We start from the raw sequence: 16,581 nt of genomic DNA, 5'->3' as shown, positions 1-16,581 counted from the left end.
AGGATCTCTAGTGTTCAGACAAGTCTTCCAAAATACTTAACCTTCTGTTCTTTTTAAAATTTAGATTATTCATATAAATGGATTAGTCCATTTTACTTTGCTATTATAAAGAAGATATTTTCCTCCCAACAGTAACTTTTAAATTATAGCCAGATTAAAGTAGAAGATATAATATTAATATATAGTCAACAGCTAATAAACTCACCTAAAATAAATGAGCATGTATATTTAAGTTGAATAACCAATAAGAACCTACTGTATAGCACAGGAAACCCTGCTCAATATTCTGTAAGAACCTAGTTAGAAATTGAAAAAAGAATAGATAACATTTATATGTATAATTCTTTTTCAATTTCTAACTAGGTTCTTACAGAAACTTTGCTATGCATTTGAAATTAATAGAACATTGTTAATCAACTATACTCTAATATGAAATAAAAAATTTAAAAAACAAAAATAAATAAGTGAGCTGGTATCTTGAAACCATGCAGATTTATTTTGGATATTGATTAGTTATTGATAACTTTGTACTGGTCTTTGGGTAAATCTCAGTTATGTACTAGGGATCTCATTGAAACAGCAATAATTGCACAAATACAGTAGACTCAAACCTCATTTTATGACTTGATTTCAGCATCTTTTTTTAATCCCATTTTTTACTAAAGCTGCTAACCAGTATGAAAATTAACTGATTTGTGTTTCCATTTCACCTCTCCAAATTGGCCTTTTAAATTATCAAAAGTTAAGTATGAATGTGTATATCTCTATGTATATTCATTACATACTCAATTTCTTTCATTTTTTTATTAGCTTAAAAATTCTTAAATGTTATCATTTCTTTCAGATTTGTGTGTTTGTGTGTGTGGTGAAGGTCCATTGTTTTAAAAAAATAGACTTCACGTTTTAGAGCAGTTTTAGTTTCATGGTTAGATTGAGCAGAAGGTACAGAGATTTCCCATATAGCTCCTGCCACACACACGCACACAGCCTTCCCTCCCATCAGCACCTCCCACCAGAGTGGAACATCCATGGCAAATTAGCTGCCACGTGATCAGCGCTCATCTCTGTTGACAAGGAGAAGAAATGGACAGATACGTTCCTGTTTCTACCTTGTTCCAACATAGTTCCAGCTTAAAACCCCATTGATTCATGTAATAAACATATGTCGAATACTCATTGCATATTGATGAACCTACACTGGTCCATACTAATCACCCAAAGTCCATAGGTTATGGTAGAATTCACTCATTCTGTGGGTTTTGACAAGTGTAGAATGACATCATTATAGAACCATTGAAAAAGAATAGATACATTTATATGTATAACTGAAAGAAATTGAAAAAGAATAGATACATCTGTATGTATAACTGAGTCACTTTGCTACGCATTTGAAACTAACAGAACATTGTTAATCAACTATACTCCAATATGAAATAAAAAGTTTTAAAAATAAAATAAAAATAAGTAATAGTTTTTAAATTTTAGAATAAAATTATAGAATCATACAGAGCATTTAGAATCATACAGAGTATTTTCACTGCCTTAAAAATCCTCTGTGCTCTACTAAGTTTTGAGATTTTACCAGCATTTTGCTACATAAAGACTTCAGTGGAGTGTTGGTAGTTAGTACTCACCTCTAACTGCTAGGCTGTAAGTGTCCCGGAGCTGTGAGTACCAGAGGGATTAGCTCTGGGGACCCAGAGTCTGAGTTGGAAGCTGAGGACCCGTCCCTCCAGTGCTTCTGTGAAATGAGGTGCTGAAATTGGCTTCCCTGATGGCTCCGATGGTAAAGAACCTGCTTGAAATGCAGGAGACCAGGGTTCGATCCCTGGGTCGGGAAGATCTCCTGGAGGAGTTGCGGCAACCCACTCCAGTATTCTTGCCTGGAGAATCCCATGGTCAGAGGAGCCTGGCAGGCTGTTGTCCATGGGACTGCAAAGAGTCAGACATGACTGAGTGACTAACATTTTCAAAGTTGGGCTTCTAGAAAAAAGAATGGAGTCCCAAACATTTTATGTACCAATTTGTTCATCCTTTGTTCTTCTTTGCTGTGATATGCTTGAAACAGAGTGATTGTTTTAATATTAATAATGGAATGTCAGGAGCAGTTTTAGGGACCTGACTGGCAATGGTAAAGCTTAAGGCAGGGCGTGGATGAACTCATCTTTAGAGTCCCGTAGCATGGAACAGTATGGGGATAAGATAGAAGGCAGGACGTCTGCATCAGGTTAGTTGCCACATGATCAGTGCTCATCACTGTTAACAAGGAGAAGAAATGGACAGACACATTCCTGTTTCTACCTTGTTCCGAAAGAGTTCCAGCTTTAAAAGCCTATTGATTCATGTAATAAACATATACTGAATACTCGTTGCATATCTTGGTAAATGCTACTACTGGGAATACAGAATAATTTTTAAACTTTTCCCCCCCAAATGTGGCTTATTTCTCATGAAACACTGTGGAATTGCTTTAGGCAGTGGATATACTGAATGAAACTTTGACCTCTGAGGATGGCGTGAAGTTCATGGAATATAAATGTATGAAGGGGCAGGAAGATTATACAGACAAAGCATTTGAAGAACTCTGTTGCCCAGAAGCAGGTATGTGTCCCTTGAAGGCTGCCGATGAAAAGGTACTGTTTTATTGACAACCCATCTCGTATGCCCTCCTCACTCATCTCCTGTGACCTGACTGTCCCCTGCCCCCCACCGCTCCCTGAGCTGGGCAGAATCTGGCCTGACTCCACCCGCCGCAGAGATCACAGCCCCAGAGACCCGCCTCCTCTCTGCTCCGCCCTGCTCCCGGGGCATTTTCAGCTACTCCCCCAGCTTCCACTCCTCCACCAGCAGCTCCACGCTCGTCTGGCTTTCTCAGGATCTCCTAGATGGCTCCATGGACGAGTCCCATTGTTATCTCAAACTCGGTGTGTGCACGATCGATCTTCTGAGCCCTTTCTTCCCAGGGAGTCTTTATTTTGGGCGATGCCCTCACCGGGCTGATGGTCCTGCTGTCATGCCTGGGGTGGGTTCTACTCTGAGATGACCCTGAGTCTCCCCCTTCCTCCTCCATCCTCTCTGCCCTGTCCTGTCTCAGCCATGTATGTAGTAGGAAGTGCGTGGGCTTTGGAGACAGAGTTCCAATCCCAGCTGGTATTGCTGCTTTTTGATGGTGCAGCCTTTCACATGTTACTTCAAATCTCTGAATCTCAGGCACTTCCCTGGTAGGCTAGTGGTTAAGACTCCACACTCCCAGTGCAGGGCCCACAGGGTTCTATCCCTGGTAGGGGAACTAAGATCTCACATGCTGTGTGGCCAAAAAAAAAAAAAAAAAAAAATCTCTGAACCTCAGTTTCCCCTTAGGAATGAGGATACTAATGCTTGCCACACAGACTTATTGCAAAGACTAACGTGAAAATGGACATATTAGGTGCTTAATTTAATAGATGCGATTTCCCTAATTTTCCCTTTCCCTTCCCCTTACTCATAGGAGAGCTGCTTTAGTCTCCTATGCACCCACCTTTTCTCTAGTCTTTCCCTTTCATTCTGTAAATATTGCTATAGTCATCTTGTCATATTATTATCCTACTCAAATTTTTAAAATTAATTTTTGCTGGAGTATTGTTGTATTACAGTGGTGTGTTAGTTTCTACTGTGCAGCAAGGCGAATCAGCTCTATGTACACGTCTACCCCCTCTTTTTTGGATTTCCTTCCCATTTCGGTCACCACAGAGCACTGAGTAGAGTTCCCTGTGCTGAATCGAATAAAGATTTTTTTTTTCCAGGTGGAAATGAGGCATTATCAAAATGAAATATGAGTAGAGTTCCCTGCTCAAATTGTTTTGATAATGCCCATGAGATACAGTTCATTGCACAAAGTAACACTTGTTACGCTGCATCACGTGATCCCGCTCGATCACCCCCCTCTCTTCTTGCACTGATGATGGGATCCACACAGCCTGTTGGAACTGCATCTTCTCTTGCAGCTATGTGAGCATTTACACAGCCTGACTCAGCTCAGTTTCCTCTTCCTAGAATAATACCCGTTGCCTCACTTCCACGTGGAAGAATCTGTATTCAGTTCAGCAGAGAATCCCCAGCTTCTGCCAGACTGCTAGGTGGAAGGGACCTCAGAGATGAGTGACACCTGACTCTGCCTTCACAATCATAAAACTGTCATGAACCAGTGAAAGGCGGCACAAAACCTGCTTTTTGAGCCCCAGTACTAATCATTAGTTTGATACTGAAAATGGACTCAATTTAAACTGGGTTCCTGTAATTATTATTCAGGCTGAACAATCCCCCATGTGTTTCTTGACCTCTGTCTTTCTCTTGTGAATTATGTGCTCATATCCTTTATCTATGTCATTTTTTTAATTTATAAGACTCATTTAAGTAGAACCTTTACCTGAAATACCTATTGCAAATATTTTCCCCAGTTGGTGTTTAGATCTCATTGACAGTATCAATAGCAAATATGTGTGTGAGTGTATATGTGTGTGTACTTATAACTTGGGAATAAACTCCATAAGAATCATGGAGAGCAAATGAAGGAAACCATAAAACCTTACTGAGGTAGTTAAAGACTGTTTGAATAAATGTAGAGAAAAGAGTCGGACACAACTGGGCAACTGAACAACAACAACAGTACTGTTATATATTAGAAATATTCATTCCAAATAAATATGTGGATTTTGGGCAATTTCAATCAAAAGCACAATAGGAGTTTTTTTCTGGTGTAAAGAGATCTTGGCAGATTGTGGAATCTTGGAGATCCTTTTTAAAAAATATGTATTTATTTATGGCTGTGTCGGGTCTTACATGTAGTGCTTGAGCTGAGTACTTGCAGCTTGAGGGCTTAGTTGCCCCATGGGATGTGGGATCTTAATTCCTCAAACAGGGCTCATACCCCTGTCCCTTGCATTGGAAGGCAGATTCCTAACCACTGAACCACCAGGGAAGTCCCTTGGAGATTCTTAACTAGCCAAAAAAATCTAGAAAAGAAGAGCAGTGAGTGGTACTTGTCTTCCAAATATCAAACTGTATTATATAAATTACAGTGATTAAAACAATATGATACAAAATTTTTTAAAAATTAGTGAAAAAAGACAAAGTTTAGAAACAAACTCTAGTATGTATTATAATTTAGCATATGCTAAAAGTCACGTCATGTTAATGGGAATTAAATAAATGAATTAAATAAAAGAATTAAATAAATGCTCTAGAACTAATTGCTTAACAATTTGGGGGGAAATTATGAAATCAGACTCTAGATAATGATACAGCAAAACAAATTCCAAGCTAAAATCAAAGGGTTTATATGTTATAAGTGAAATTGTATGTTATAAAATAAAGTGAAAGAAAACGTATTTTTCAAATAGGGAAGAATTCGCTATTCAAAATATATAGGAAAAAAAATCACAGAATAAATTAGTAATAGATTCAGCTTTAACAATGAAAGGCTTTGGTAAAGCAAATATTACTAGCTCTTAGAACTCTCATTTTCAATATTTTACCTAGGGAAAATAGTCATAAATGTAAAAAATGAGTTCATTATAGTGTTGTTTATTGTAGTAAAAAATTCTAGCAATCTAAAAATCCAACAAAAGAGAATTAAGTTAAAATGTATTCATAAAACAGGATACCCAGTTTGCTTTAAAAGTGGTATAGAGCAATATTTAATAATTCAGATAGGATATATTGCTAATTGGAAAGAACAAATTATAAAAGGGTATGTAGTATTTGGCCCATTTTTTTTTGTTTCACAACGAAGCGAAAACAAAAGGTAGGAAGGAAAATTTGCAACTGTAATCATCTTCTGGACCGTGGGATTGTGGAAATTTTGGTTTTCTTCTTTATTTATCTGATCTCCAAATTTCCTATAATGAAACATAGCAACAAATTTTCTAAAAACCCATGTTACTTTTGAAATTAAGGTAGGGGACTTGGCTGCTGGTCCAGTGGTTAAGAATATGGGCTTCTACGGCAGGGAGCACAGGGTCAACCCCTGGTTGGGGAACTAAGGTCCCGAGTGCCACAGTGTGGCCAAAACATAAAGTAAGGTAATGGAATAGTTGCATTTCCGTGGAAACTACTAAAGTTCACATAATACCCATTCATTCAGTGCTGTTAGTATTTCTTTAGCATTAAATATATTGTCTAGTCAACCAAATGTTAATAATAAAAATGAAACAATTTTAAACCTGTTTATAACTTCAGAACTTAAAAGTTCAGTGGCCTGAAGTAACAAATACCATAAACTTGATGGCTTATTAACATTTATTCAATATTTCACACATTTCTGGAGGCTGGAAAGTCCAAGATCATGATGCTGGTAGATTCAGGGTCTGGTGAGGGCCTAATTCCATCTTTTTGCTGTGTCCTCCTAAAACCAGTCCATCCTAAAGGAAATCAGTCCTGAATATTCATTGGAAGGACTGATGCAGAAGCTGAAGCTCCTGTCCTTTGACCACCTGATGCGAAGAGCCGATTCATTGGAAAAGACCCTGATGCTGGGAAAGATTGAAGGCAGGAAGAGAAAGGGACGACAGAGGATGAGATGGGTGGATGGCATCACCGACTCAGTGGGCATGAATTTGAGCAAACTCCAGGAGAGAGTGAAGGACAGGGAAGCCTGGTTTGCTGCAGTCCATGGGGTCGCTGACAGGACTCAGCGACTGAACTACAACCCTTAGTGGAAAAGATGAGGGAGCTCTCTGGGGTCTCTTTCATAAGAGCATTACTCATATTCATGAGGCTTCACCCTCGTGACCTAATCGCCTCCCCACAGTCCCTCCTCCTAATACCATCACCTTGGGCATGAGGTTTGGACATCTGAATTGGTGGGCGGGGGGGGGTGGGGGGTGGGGTGCGGGTAAGGGAGGGATGGTGTGCAAACATTCAGTCCATAATAATCTGTATTAGAAGGATGGTGGTGACTTCTGTTTTTGAATGTGCCAGCTGATGGATTCCAGGTTTCCTAAGAACCATTTGGTGCTATTAGTCACCCTTTGCTGCTTTGAGATGAACGAGTTATTTCCTTATACCCAGAGTTGTGTGTTCCGGATGCCGCTGCTGCAGGGCACAGGAGACAGTGGGCCCCAGGAGCTCCTCAGACGCTGCTGCAAATGATGGCCTCGGCCGATGTCACCTCCACCTGCCCCACCTGCTCCACCTGCTCCACCATGCCTGAGGGTGAGGCTGACATCAGTGGCTTAAATCATCAGCAAGAGGAGAGAGAGGCCCCAGACACAGCTGTGTTCATCCCAAATGCCAGTGCTCACTCTGACCTGATAGTTCTCGCTTTTCAGTATAGCCCTATAAGAATGAAAGAAAGAAAAGTCGCTCAGTCGTGTCCGACTCTTTGCAACCCCATGGACTGTAGCCTACCAGGGTCCTCTGTCCATGGGATTCTCCAGGCAAGAGTACTGGAGTGGGTTGCCATTTCCTTCTCCAGGGGATCTTCCCAACGCAGGGATTGAACCCGGGTCTCCCGCTTTGCAGGCAGACGCTCTACCATCTGAGGCACCAGGGAAGCCCTACAGTCCCTATAGGTTTGTATCAAATACTTGTCAAAAGATACTGTTTTAGATTAGGCTTGTGGCCCAGATGGTAAAGAATCTGCCTGCAGTGCAGGAGACCCAGGTCTGATCCTGGGGTCGGGAAGATCCCCTGGAGAAGGAAATAGCAACCCACTCCAGTATTCTTGCCTGTTGAATCCCATAGACAGAGGAGCCTGGTGGGCTACAGTCCATAGGACTGCAAAGAGCCAGACACGACTGAGCAACCAGCGCTTCCGCTTCCTACCTCTGCAGAGACTTGCCTACTAATTATTCTAGACAATTGACCACTGTAGCTGTGAGAATGTAAGGGAGGAAAGATCCAGGCTCCCACCTCCCTCTCAAGGAGGGGCAGGTGGCTTCATCTGCTTTCCTGTGCTAGCCCAATAACTCTCTTGCAATGTCTTGGAGGGCCATTTTTTTCATCAGTAACATCAGAATTGAAATATTAGCTATCCCACAAGATTTAGAGAGTTAGTGCAAAGATACACATTAAATTGCTTTGTAAGCCAATGTACTATTTCAGTGTTGGGACAGTTTAGAATGTGATGGTATTTTCAACGTAAATTCTTTTGTTTACATCTGAGCTTCTGGCACAGTCTTTCCTCATCAGAGAGTCCCTGCAATACCTGGGTGTGATCTCACAGGTGGTGGAGATTTTTATTGCTTATTTCCTATGTTCTTGATAACGTGGGGCCGTGTGTACTAAGTCACTTAAGTGGTGTCTGACTCTGCGATCCTATGGACTGTAGCCTGCCGGGCTCCTCTATCTATGGGATTCTCTAGGCAAGAATACTGGAGTGGGTTGCCTTTCCCTCCTCCGGGGGATCTTCCTGACCCAGGAATCAAGCTTGCTTACATCTCCTACATTGCAGGCTGGTTCTTTATCTCTAGCACCACCTGGGAAGCCCATGTGGGGCTGAGGGAGAGCTAAAATTTATGTCCATCTTATAAGTTGAAGTCTGTAAGTATTACTGAAGTTAGGAATTAAAAGTGTTTGAATGGACCCATATTTATACTCTTAGAAAATATATCATTAAATTTACAGAAAAGGGCTTGCAAACATAATACAATTTAATCCATCCTAAGCCAGTGAAACAATAAGGAGGGAAACCGAATTTAAAATAAACTATAGAATAGAAATGTCAACGTACCAAAATAGCCAGTTTGCAAAGCAAAAAATGACTCTCCTGCCTAGTAGCTCTGTGACAGTCATACTGTCACTGAACTTTTCTTAGCTTCTTTACTCATAAAATGAGGAGTGGGATTAGGTTATCTCCAAGGTTCTTGCATTCTATGATTTTAAAAACTCCATTGAAGAAGCATTTTTATTGTCACTAATCCAGTCTCCTTTTCAGACGGCCGAGTGATTGAGATTGAAGGCGGTCCAGAAAACAGGAGACGGTGGCAGCGAGAAGCCCCAGGAACTTTACTGAGTATTTTGGCAGGAGCACAGCTAACCAGTAGCTCGCTTTCTGCCAACGATGGAGAATGTGGTATGTAGTTTAAGTACATCCCCAACCCCCTGCAGAATTTTGTCAGACATGGAAATGCAGGATGGGGATAAGAATAGCCTGGAGAGAGAATTGAGAGGGTGTCAAAACCTTTTCAGAAGCTGATTTACTTTGTCCAAGCCTGTTCCAGATGCATTAATGAAAGACTTGAGCTTCTGAAAAAAGTGGAGTCATTTTCTGTAACGGGATCGGTTGATGAGTGATGAAAATTAGGTAGTAAGGGCAGGTGGCTTTGTAAATGATGAGCTAGGGCTTAGCTCTACTTGACAGAGTCTATTTAATCTGACAGCTATTCAGCAGACTCAAATTACCATGCAGTGGGCAATAAAATACGTCTTAATATAGTTTTTTTTTGGCTTTGGGGATTTTTTTTTTTTTTTTGCCTCTAACTTTTAGCAAGATTATGCTTGTGTTGGCTTCAGAAGTTGTTGTTTTCTAAAGGGTAAGGGAATTTGCATCACAGTGAGGATCTGGTGTGAACTGCCAGGAGAAAAGCCATCTGGGACAGGCAGGTATCAAACAAAGAACACCTGCCCAGGCAGGGTTTTGGGGCTTCAGAGATGCGAGGCTGAGGGGGCAGGGGGGACTGGGTACCAACCTGAGAGTAATGGAGGCTAATGAGTGCTTAAAAGGTGAAAGAACAACAGGAAAGTATATTGAGAATAATGCAAGAGGCATAGCTGACTGTTTCTGAAGAGTGAGTCTGCCAGGGTGTGAAGTGCAAGAAAAGGGGAATCTCTGTGAAAGCTGTCTTTCACAGAGACGGCATTTTATTGTCGAAGGAACATTTCAGGTGGGAAGGATTTGCAGATCTACCCACCTGAGAGACTGAGAAAGTATAACTAAAATCTAGCAGCAGTAGAAGGAGCCAGGTTCCCTGAGTAGCTGGAGTTCTTCGATATTATGACTTATCTCAGCTGCCACACTTAAAACTCAACGCTTGGGTGGAGGGGGTGGGGAGAGAGAGAGAAAAATGGTTCTCTGTCTTCAAGGCTTTCTTTCTAGTAACTTCAAATCACAGGCTGCAGTCTGATTGCTGGTCAGCTTCTTCCCCTTCTATCCTGGGATAAAGGCATTGTCTGTAAGATGGGGCCGGAGGCTGCGGGGTTGGGAGGAAGCTTTGGGCCGTCCTGCATTAAACTGGAGGCCAAGGGCTGGGGTCCCAGACCAGGGAGGATGGAGGTGCCCATCTTTCAGAACACTGTGATAGCGAAGCGACATGCTGGTGGCGATGATTTGTCTTCTTGCGTTTGCTCCTGCAATTCTTTGAAAGAATCATAGAAAACTCTTCATATGATCTTGCACGCCACATGAATTTATTTATGAACTTACTGTATTTTTGCATGGACAGCTTTACATTAGGCATATATGAGTAACTGATCCAACAAGTGGGACGCAAGATAGGAACTTGCCTCTCAGGGTGGCGTTCAAAGCAAAGCGTGGATATTTTCTTTTGTAACCTGTTAAGGGTGTGGGCGCCCCCTCCCACTCCAACTGTGCTTTTTCTTTTAATATATATATTTTTTTATTTGGTTGTACCAGGTCTTGATTTTGCCATGCAGGCTCTTTAGTTGCAGCATGCAAGCTCTTAGTTGCAGCATGTGGGATTTAGTTCCCTGAGCTGGGATCAAACCTGGGCCATCTGCATTGGGACCACAGAAGGCTTAGCCACTGGGCCACCAGGAAAGTCCCTGGCTGGATTTTTCATTGGTCTTTCAGCCTCTAACTCTGTGGTTGGCCTCACCTCATCTTTCCTATCCCAGGAGCAAGCTTGACTTCCTATCTCTGGTTGTCTTTCTTTAGCTATCCCTCCGCACCTGGGATTTCCCTGGTGACAGCAGTAAAGGATTCTCCTGCAATGCAGGAGACGCAGGAGACATGAGTTGTATCCCTGGGTCAGGAAGATCCCTGGAGGAGGAAATGGCAACTCACTCCAGTTTTCTTGCCTGAAAAGACCCCATGGACAGAGGAGCCTGGTGGACTGTGATTCATGCATGGGGTCACAAAGAGTCTAACATAGCTGAGTGACTAAGCACGGACACGCACACTGCACCCCTGCCAGATAATATTGACACTAAAAAGGACCAAGTCTCTTCTCTGCTTTAAATCCTGCAAAAGATTCTCCCTCACCCTCCAGATAAAACCCAGATTGTGCAGACTCTAAGCGCCTTTAAGACCAAATGGCCCCTCCCAATGAACGTCAGAGCCCCTGGCACTTGTCTTCAACTATTCTTCCTTCTGTTTAGAATGCAAGCCTTCCTTCCTTTGCCAGAGTAATTCTCCCTTAAGATTCCTCTCTGATGGAACTCCTGCTCACTTCTGTAGCGATGTTTTATCAGCAGTTACCCTCCCTCCATACTTTTCCCTGTACTGCCAGACAGAGCTGGCAAAAGTGTCTGGAATATAGAAGATTCTTAATAAGTTAATAATTTGGGTGAATGAATTCAAGAGCCTGTAACTTGATTGACATGCTTCCCTTTAATCCAAAAAATTCTACTAAGCTTTCTGTAACTCCTCCAATCTGTCTACTGTCTCTCTGACTTTTCTTTTAGCTACCTCTGACAGTTCCACATTCATTCGGTGTCACACTGAAATTCGTGCACACTCAAATATTGGTTAAGTGCATGAAATACATTTCCTTATTATATTTATTATGTGAATTCAGGCCATGAGAAGATGTAGTAGTGATTTTATTTGAATTTTTATTGATTGCTATGAAAAACCTGGATCTCAGCTAAATTACTGCCTGTGTACCACTGACAGGCAACCACTGTTTTATTTTTTTTAATATTAAAATATTTTTTTTCCTTTGTCTGGCTGGGTTTTAGTTCCATCTTGCAGGATCTAGTTCCCTGACCAGGGATTGGATCTGGGTTCCCTGCATCGGGAGCACAGAGTCTTAACCACTGGACCACCAGGGAGTCTTAGGTAACCACTGGTTTAAGTGCTTGAGAAAACATTGTGGCATGTCTCCTTTGTATTCATCCGAGTTTGGGTTCCCTGCTTCGTATCCTACAAGACACTAATTCTCTGATCATAAAAATCAAGTTCATGTTGATTTTCTGTTTAATAGCTTTCTTCCTCGCTAGGCTACAAGCTTCTGAGGGCTTTGTCTTGATCACCACCCCACTCCGACTCTCTATCCGTGGTGCCTGCTACCATGTCCAGAACTTAGTAGGTGACCGTGTCTCTGTGAGTGAGAATACAGTCACAGCATAATTTTTACTATCACTTTATGTAAAGGCATGGGTTTGCCAATGGCTGTATTGCCATCAAGCTGGATAAGGAAATTACAACATTGAAAATTATTCTTACGGTTCTGTAGACTCTTTATGAAGACTGTCTGCATGTGTAAATTCTAATAACTTTGATTACATGTATAATAGACACAATTTATAAAGGCATTTATGGATTCGTTGTCATACATTTAACTGCAATTCATATATCCTCTGTCATATCTTTGGCTTAAACATTCAGTTTCTTGAAAATAAACTCCTCTGATGCATCTTGTTCTAAATTCCATTTAAAATGGAAAGATTATCAAGTACATGTTTAATTAGTCCTAATGTATTTAATTTGTTTTTAATTGGAGGATAATTACTTTACAATGTTGTGTTGATTTCTGCCATACCACAGCATAAATCAGCCATAAGGATACATATATCCCCTCCCTCTTGAACCTCCCTCCCACCCCCCAACCCATCCCACCTGTCTAGGTTGACCCAGAGCACCAGGTTGAGCTCCCTGTGCCATGCAGCACCTTCCCACCAGCTGTTGTACAGATGATAATATATATGTTTCAGTGCTTCTCTCTCAATTTATCCCTCCATCTCCTCCCCCACTGGGACCACAAGTCTGTTCTCTATGTCTCCGTGTCCTATTTTGAAAATTTAAAATAGTAAGACTTTATAAAATCCTTTTAAATGAATCTTACTAGTAAAAACTACACTATTTTAAGGAGGATAAGTTTTTTTTTTTTTTTAACATGTGCATAATTAATTCAGGTCAGGAATTTTGTTTATAGTTTAGCCACTCCCAGGGAGTCCTTGGTGGGAAGGCAGCCTCTGTTCTTCTGGTGTCAGTTTTCAGGGTACACAGTTGCCTTGGTAACATCATAGTTGCACATCTTGATAACAGCCGATTTCCATTTCTGTAGTCAGCCTTTCATCCTTTCTTCTATCCTGTTAAACAAAACTAAGGGCCTCCTAAAACTGCCTTCTTGAGACAGGAAAGTAAAACTATCAGATTCCCATACCAAGAAGAATACTCTGTTCTAGTAGCCAGACTAACTCATAAATGAGATATATGAATCTACTTCATTTATTTAATGCACTTTAGGAAGTGATATGAGCTGTGATTTGGGATGAACTGTGTTCATTAAAAATAGGTAAATACTGTGCAGTGAAGTTTCAACTTGTGAGCGTATACATGGGTTGTCATGTAAAAGTTTACAAAAATATCTCTGCTTTTAATTCCACCTTATATTTTCATTTTTATGAATATACCAGAGTGACATAAAGTTAGAGATGTGTGCTTATATAGTAGTAGTATAATGTTAGTTGCTCACTCATGTCTGACTCTTTGTTGCCCCAAGGACTATAGCCTGCCAGGCTCCTCTGTACATGGCATTCTCCAGGCAAGAATATTGGAGTGGGTTGCCATTCTCTTCTCCAGATATGTGCTTAAGAAAGACTAAAAGAGTTCTTATAGTAATTTATATTTATAAAATATAAATTTTAAGGGCTAAGAAAACATTGTGCCATTTTATTGGGAACGTTTTCTTTGTTATTAGGGTATAAAATAAGTGTACCTTACAATCATTGAAATTTTAGAGCTGTTGAGGGGATGCTGGTTCCTGTAAAGAAATGAAATATTTTACTATCTTCAGTCTAATCTTTTCCCCAAGAGGAACGAAAGTACACTTTAAATAACAACAATGAATTCACCCCCTCACCTCCACCCTCACCAAAAAAAAGATAAAGTTGTGGGTATGTGCTTTGGGTTTTCCCTGCAGACATCAGTGATTTACTGTAACCATAAGCTGAATACTGTGTATAAAAACACTGAAAGAGAAAGTGAAGTTGCTCGGTCGTGTCCGACTCTTTGCGACACCATGGACTGTAGCCTATCAGGCTTCTCCATCCATGGGATTTTCCAGGCAAGAGTACTGGAGTGGGTTGCCATTTCCTTCTCCAGCGGATCTTCCTGATCCAGGGATCAAACCCGGATCTCCTGCATTACAGGCAGATGCTTTACCCTCTGAGCCATCAGGGAAGCCCCCAAACAGTGAAGGTGGTCCAATAATGTTAGCAGGCTTCCCAGGTGGCGCTTGTGGTGAAGAATCTGCCTGCCCATGCAGTAGACAGGGGTTTGATCCCTGGGTTGAAGAGCTGCCCTGGAGCAGGCAATGGCAACCCACTCCAGTATTCTTGCCTGGAAGACTCTGTGGGCAGAGGAGCTTGATGGGCTACAGTCCATGGGGCTGCAAAGAGTCAGACATGACTGAGCACAAATAATGTTGGCAAGTCTTACGTTTTTCCAAGATCTCCTTAAATTTTCTATGCAATCAAACTTCTACCCTGAAAGTGGGGTTAGTTTGTCGCTTCATCTCTGATCATTATTTCTCACTTCCTTTTTCTTCTCTTGTGTTGCCTGCGACTTTCAGTACAACATGGAATAGTTGCTGTCCATTTTTGTCTGTCTTATTCTCTGCTTTAATGGAATTATTCAAAGGTTTTACCATTGTGACTGATGTTCAATATAGACTCTAGGTGCATGCCCCTCATGAGGTGTATAGGCTGGGATGCTTTAATCTCTGTCATTTATTTAACAGTGGGATCACTGAAAGAAGATAAGGGGAAGGTGGAAGTGGCCTCTGACATCGAAGTAGATGCAGGACAACCAGATCCAAGATCTGATGACGATGATGATACGTAAGTAGATCATTCACAGAGGCCTGCATGAAGCACAGAATATAGTCAAAATGGTAAAAAGTTAAAATGCTGCTGTCAAGGCATCAAAGATAGCCTCAAAGACTCAGCTAAGGAAACCAGTGTGTGCGTGTGTGTGTTAGTCGCTCAGTCGTGTCCGATTTCAGAATGGGTGGCTCTCTGGGTAGTACCTGCGAGACCCTGGGCACTTTTTCAAAATCTCTTTGAGCCCAGCTTCTTTGTAAATTGATGATGATAATGTCTACCTCAAGTATTATTATTAGATGAAACACAGTATATGGGAAGTGCTTTAGGGCAGTGACTGGCATATAGGAAGGGCTTAATATATGGCAGACATTTCATTATCTTTTTTCTCTTCCTGCCTCTTCTTTTAAACATGAGTTTAATAGATATTCATAAATATCATAAAGGTTGTAGAACACAGTTCCAGCTTAACAAAATATTGATTCTCCCAACATTGGATGTTAATCATCCTAAGAAAAACCAGACTGATAAACAATTTATTACCTGGCTGAAAAAGCAACTTTAATATTGCTCAGTTGGGGACTGGGGCTTAAGAAGGGACATATTTTCATGTCTTCATCAGTGTTTTGATACCACAAAGTATATTTTCACTGTTTTATTATTTCAGAAATTTTGAAGAATCTGAAGATGAATTGAGAAATGAAGTAGTAGAATCTCTGGAAAAACTGGCTACTTTCAATGAGGCAGAAAAAAGAGAAGAGGTTTCTAGTTCTTCTAAAGATGCTGGAAACTTAGAAGAAACAGAGGGGATAGGCATGCAGAAATATTCAGAATTAAATGAAGGTTTGGAGAGTATTTTTATTCCATCTGATGACAAAATTTGTATTGGTGATGAAGATCAAGGAATATCAACCAACAGTCAAAATATTCAACTGTGATTGTTGAACTTTTTCTTAAATGATGTTTGTATGTGTTATAGTGTCTCTTTGGGAACAAGTCATAAATATTCATTTATTGTAGGGTTTTCCAGTAATCCCAAGGCTTTATTAGTTTTTCTCTCAATTTAGACAATGGGACTAACTTTTGAATGTAGAAATTCATATTTTTACTTTAACATTTCTATTAAGAAATCTTTCAGATTCTGTATGTGGTCAGCATAGTAACGTGACTCCCCCCACCCCAAGCATACCCAAAGATGTGAATATATTTTTACCTGGCAAAGGGGAATTAATATCGCAGGTAGAATTAAGATTCCTAACCAGCTGACCTTAAATAGGGAGGTTATTTTGGATTATTCAGATGGGCTCAGTGTCAGCACAAGAGTCTCTGAAGGTGGAAGAGGAAGTGAACCAGAGAGGTGGCAGCTGAGGGGATGGTTCAGCTCGATCCTGCTGGCTTTGAAGATGGAGGAAGGGGCCTCATGCCAAGGAATGCAGCCCTGCCAACACCTTGATTTTAGCCTCATGAAATCCACTTTAGACTTCTCACCGATGGAACTATAATACCTTTTTGTTGTTTTAACCAAGTTTGCAGTCATTTGTTAGTGATAGAAAGCTAATATAGATTCATTCATTTAAAATAATGTCATTTTATAAA

General features: G+C 40.8%; 1 protein-coding gene across 1 annotated transcript in view; it reads left to right on the top strand.

The window, feature by feature from the left end:
* The window catches only part of NEK5 (NIMA related kinase 5), a 56,310-nt gene extending 40,387 nt beyond the window's left edge, over positions 1-15,923 (top strand). Inside the window, exons 18-22 of the mRNA XM_068984667.1 lie at positions 2,475-2,601; positions 7,048-7,191; positions 8,915-9,052; positions 14,904-15,003; positions 15,653-15,923. Of these exons, the coding sequence (XP_068840768.1) occupies positions 2,475-2,601; positions 7,048-7,191; positions 8,915-9,052; positions 14,904-15,003; positions 15,653-15,923 (780 nt within the window). The remainder of the gene's footprint in view (positions 1-2,474; positions 2,602-7,047; positions 7,192-8,914; positions 9,053-14,903; positions 15,004-15,652) is intronic.
* Positions 15,924-16,581: the final 658 nt, after the last annotated feature.

The sequence above is a fragment of the Capricornis sumatraensis genome, chromosome 12 (genome assembly GCF_032405125.1).
Source record: "Capricornis sumatraensis isolate serow.1 chromosome 12, serow.2, whole genome shotgun sequence".
Taxonomy (NCBI): Eukaryota; Metazoa; Chordata; class Mammalia; order Artiodactyla; family Bovidae; genus Capricornis; species Capricornis sumatraensis.
This window is presented reverse-complemented; position numbering and strand designations above follow the sequence as displayed.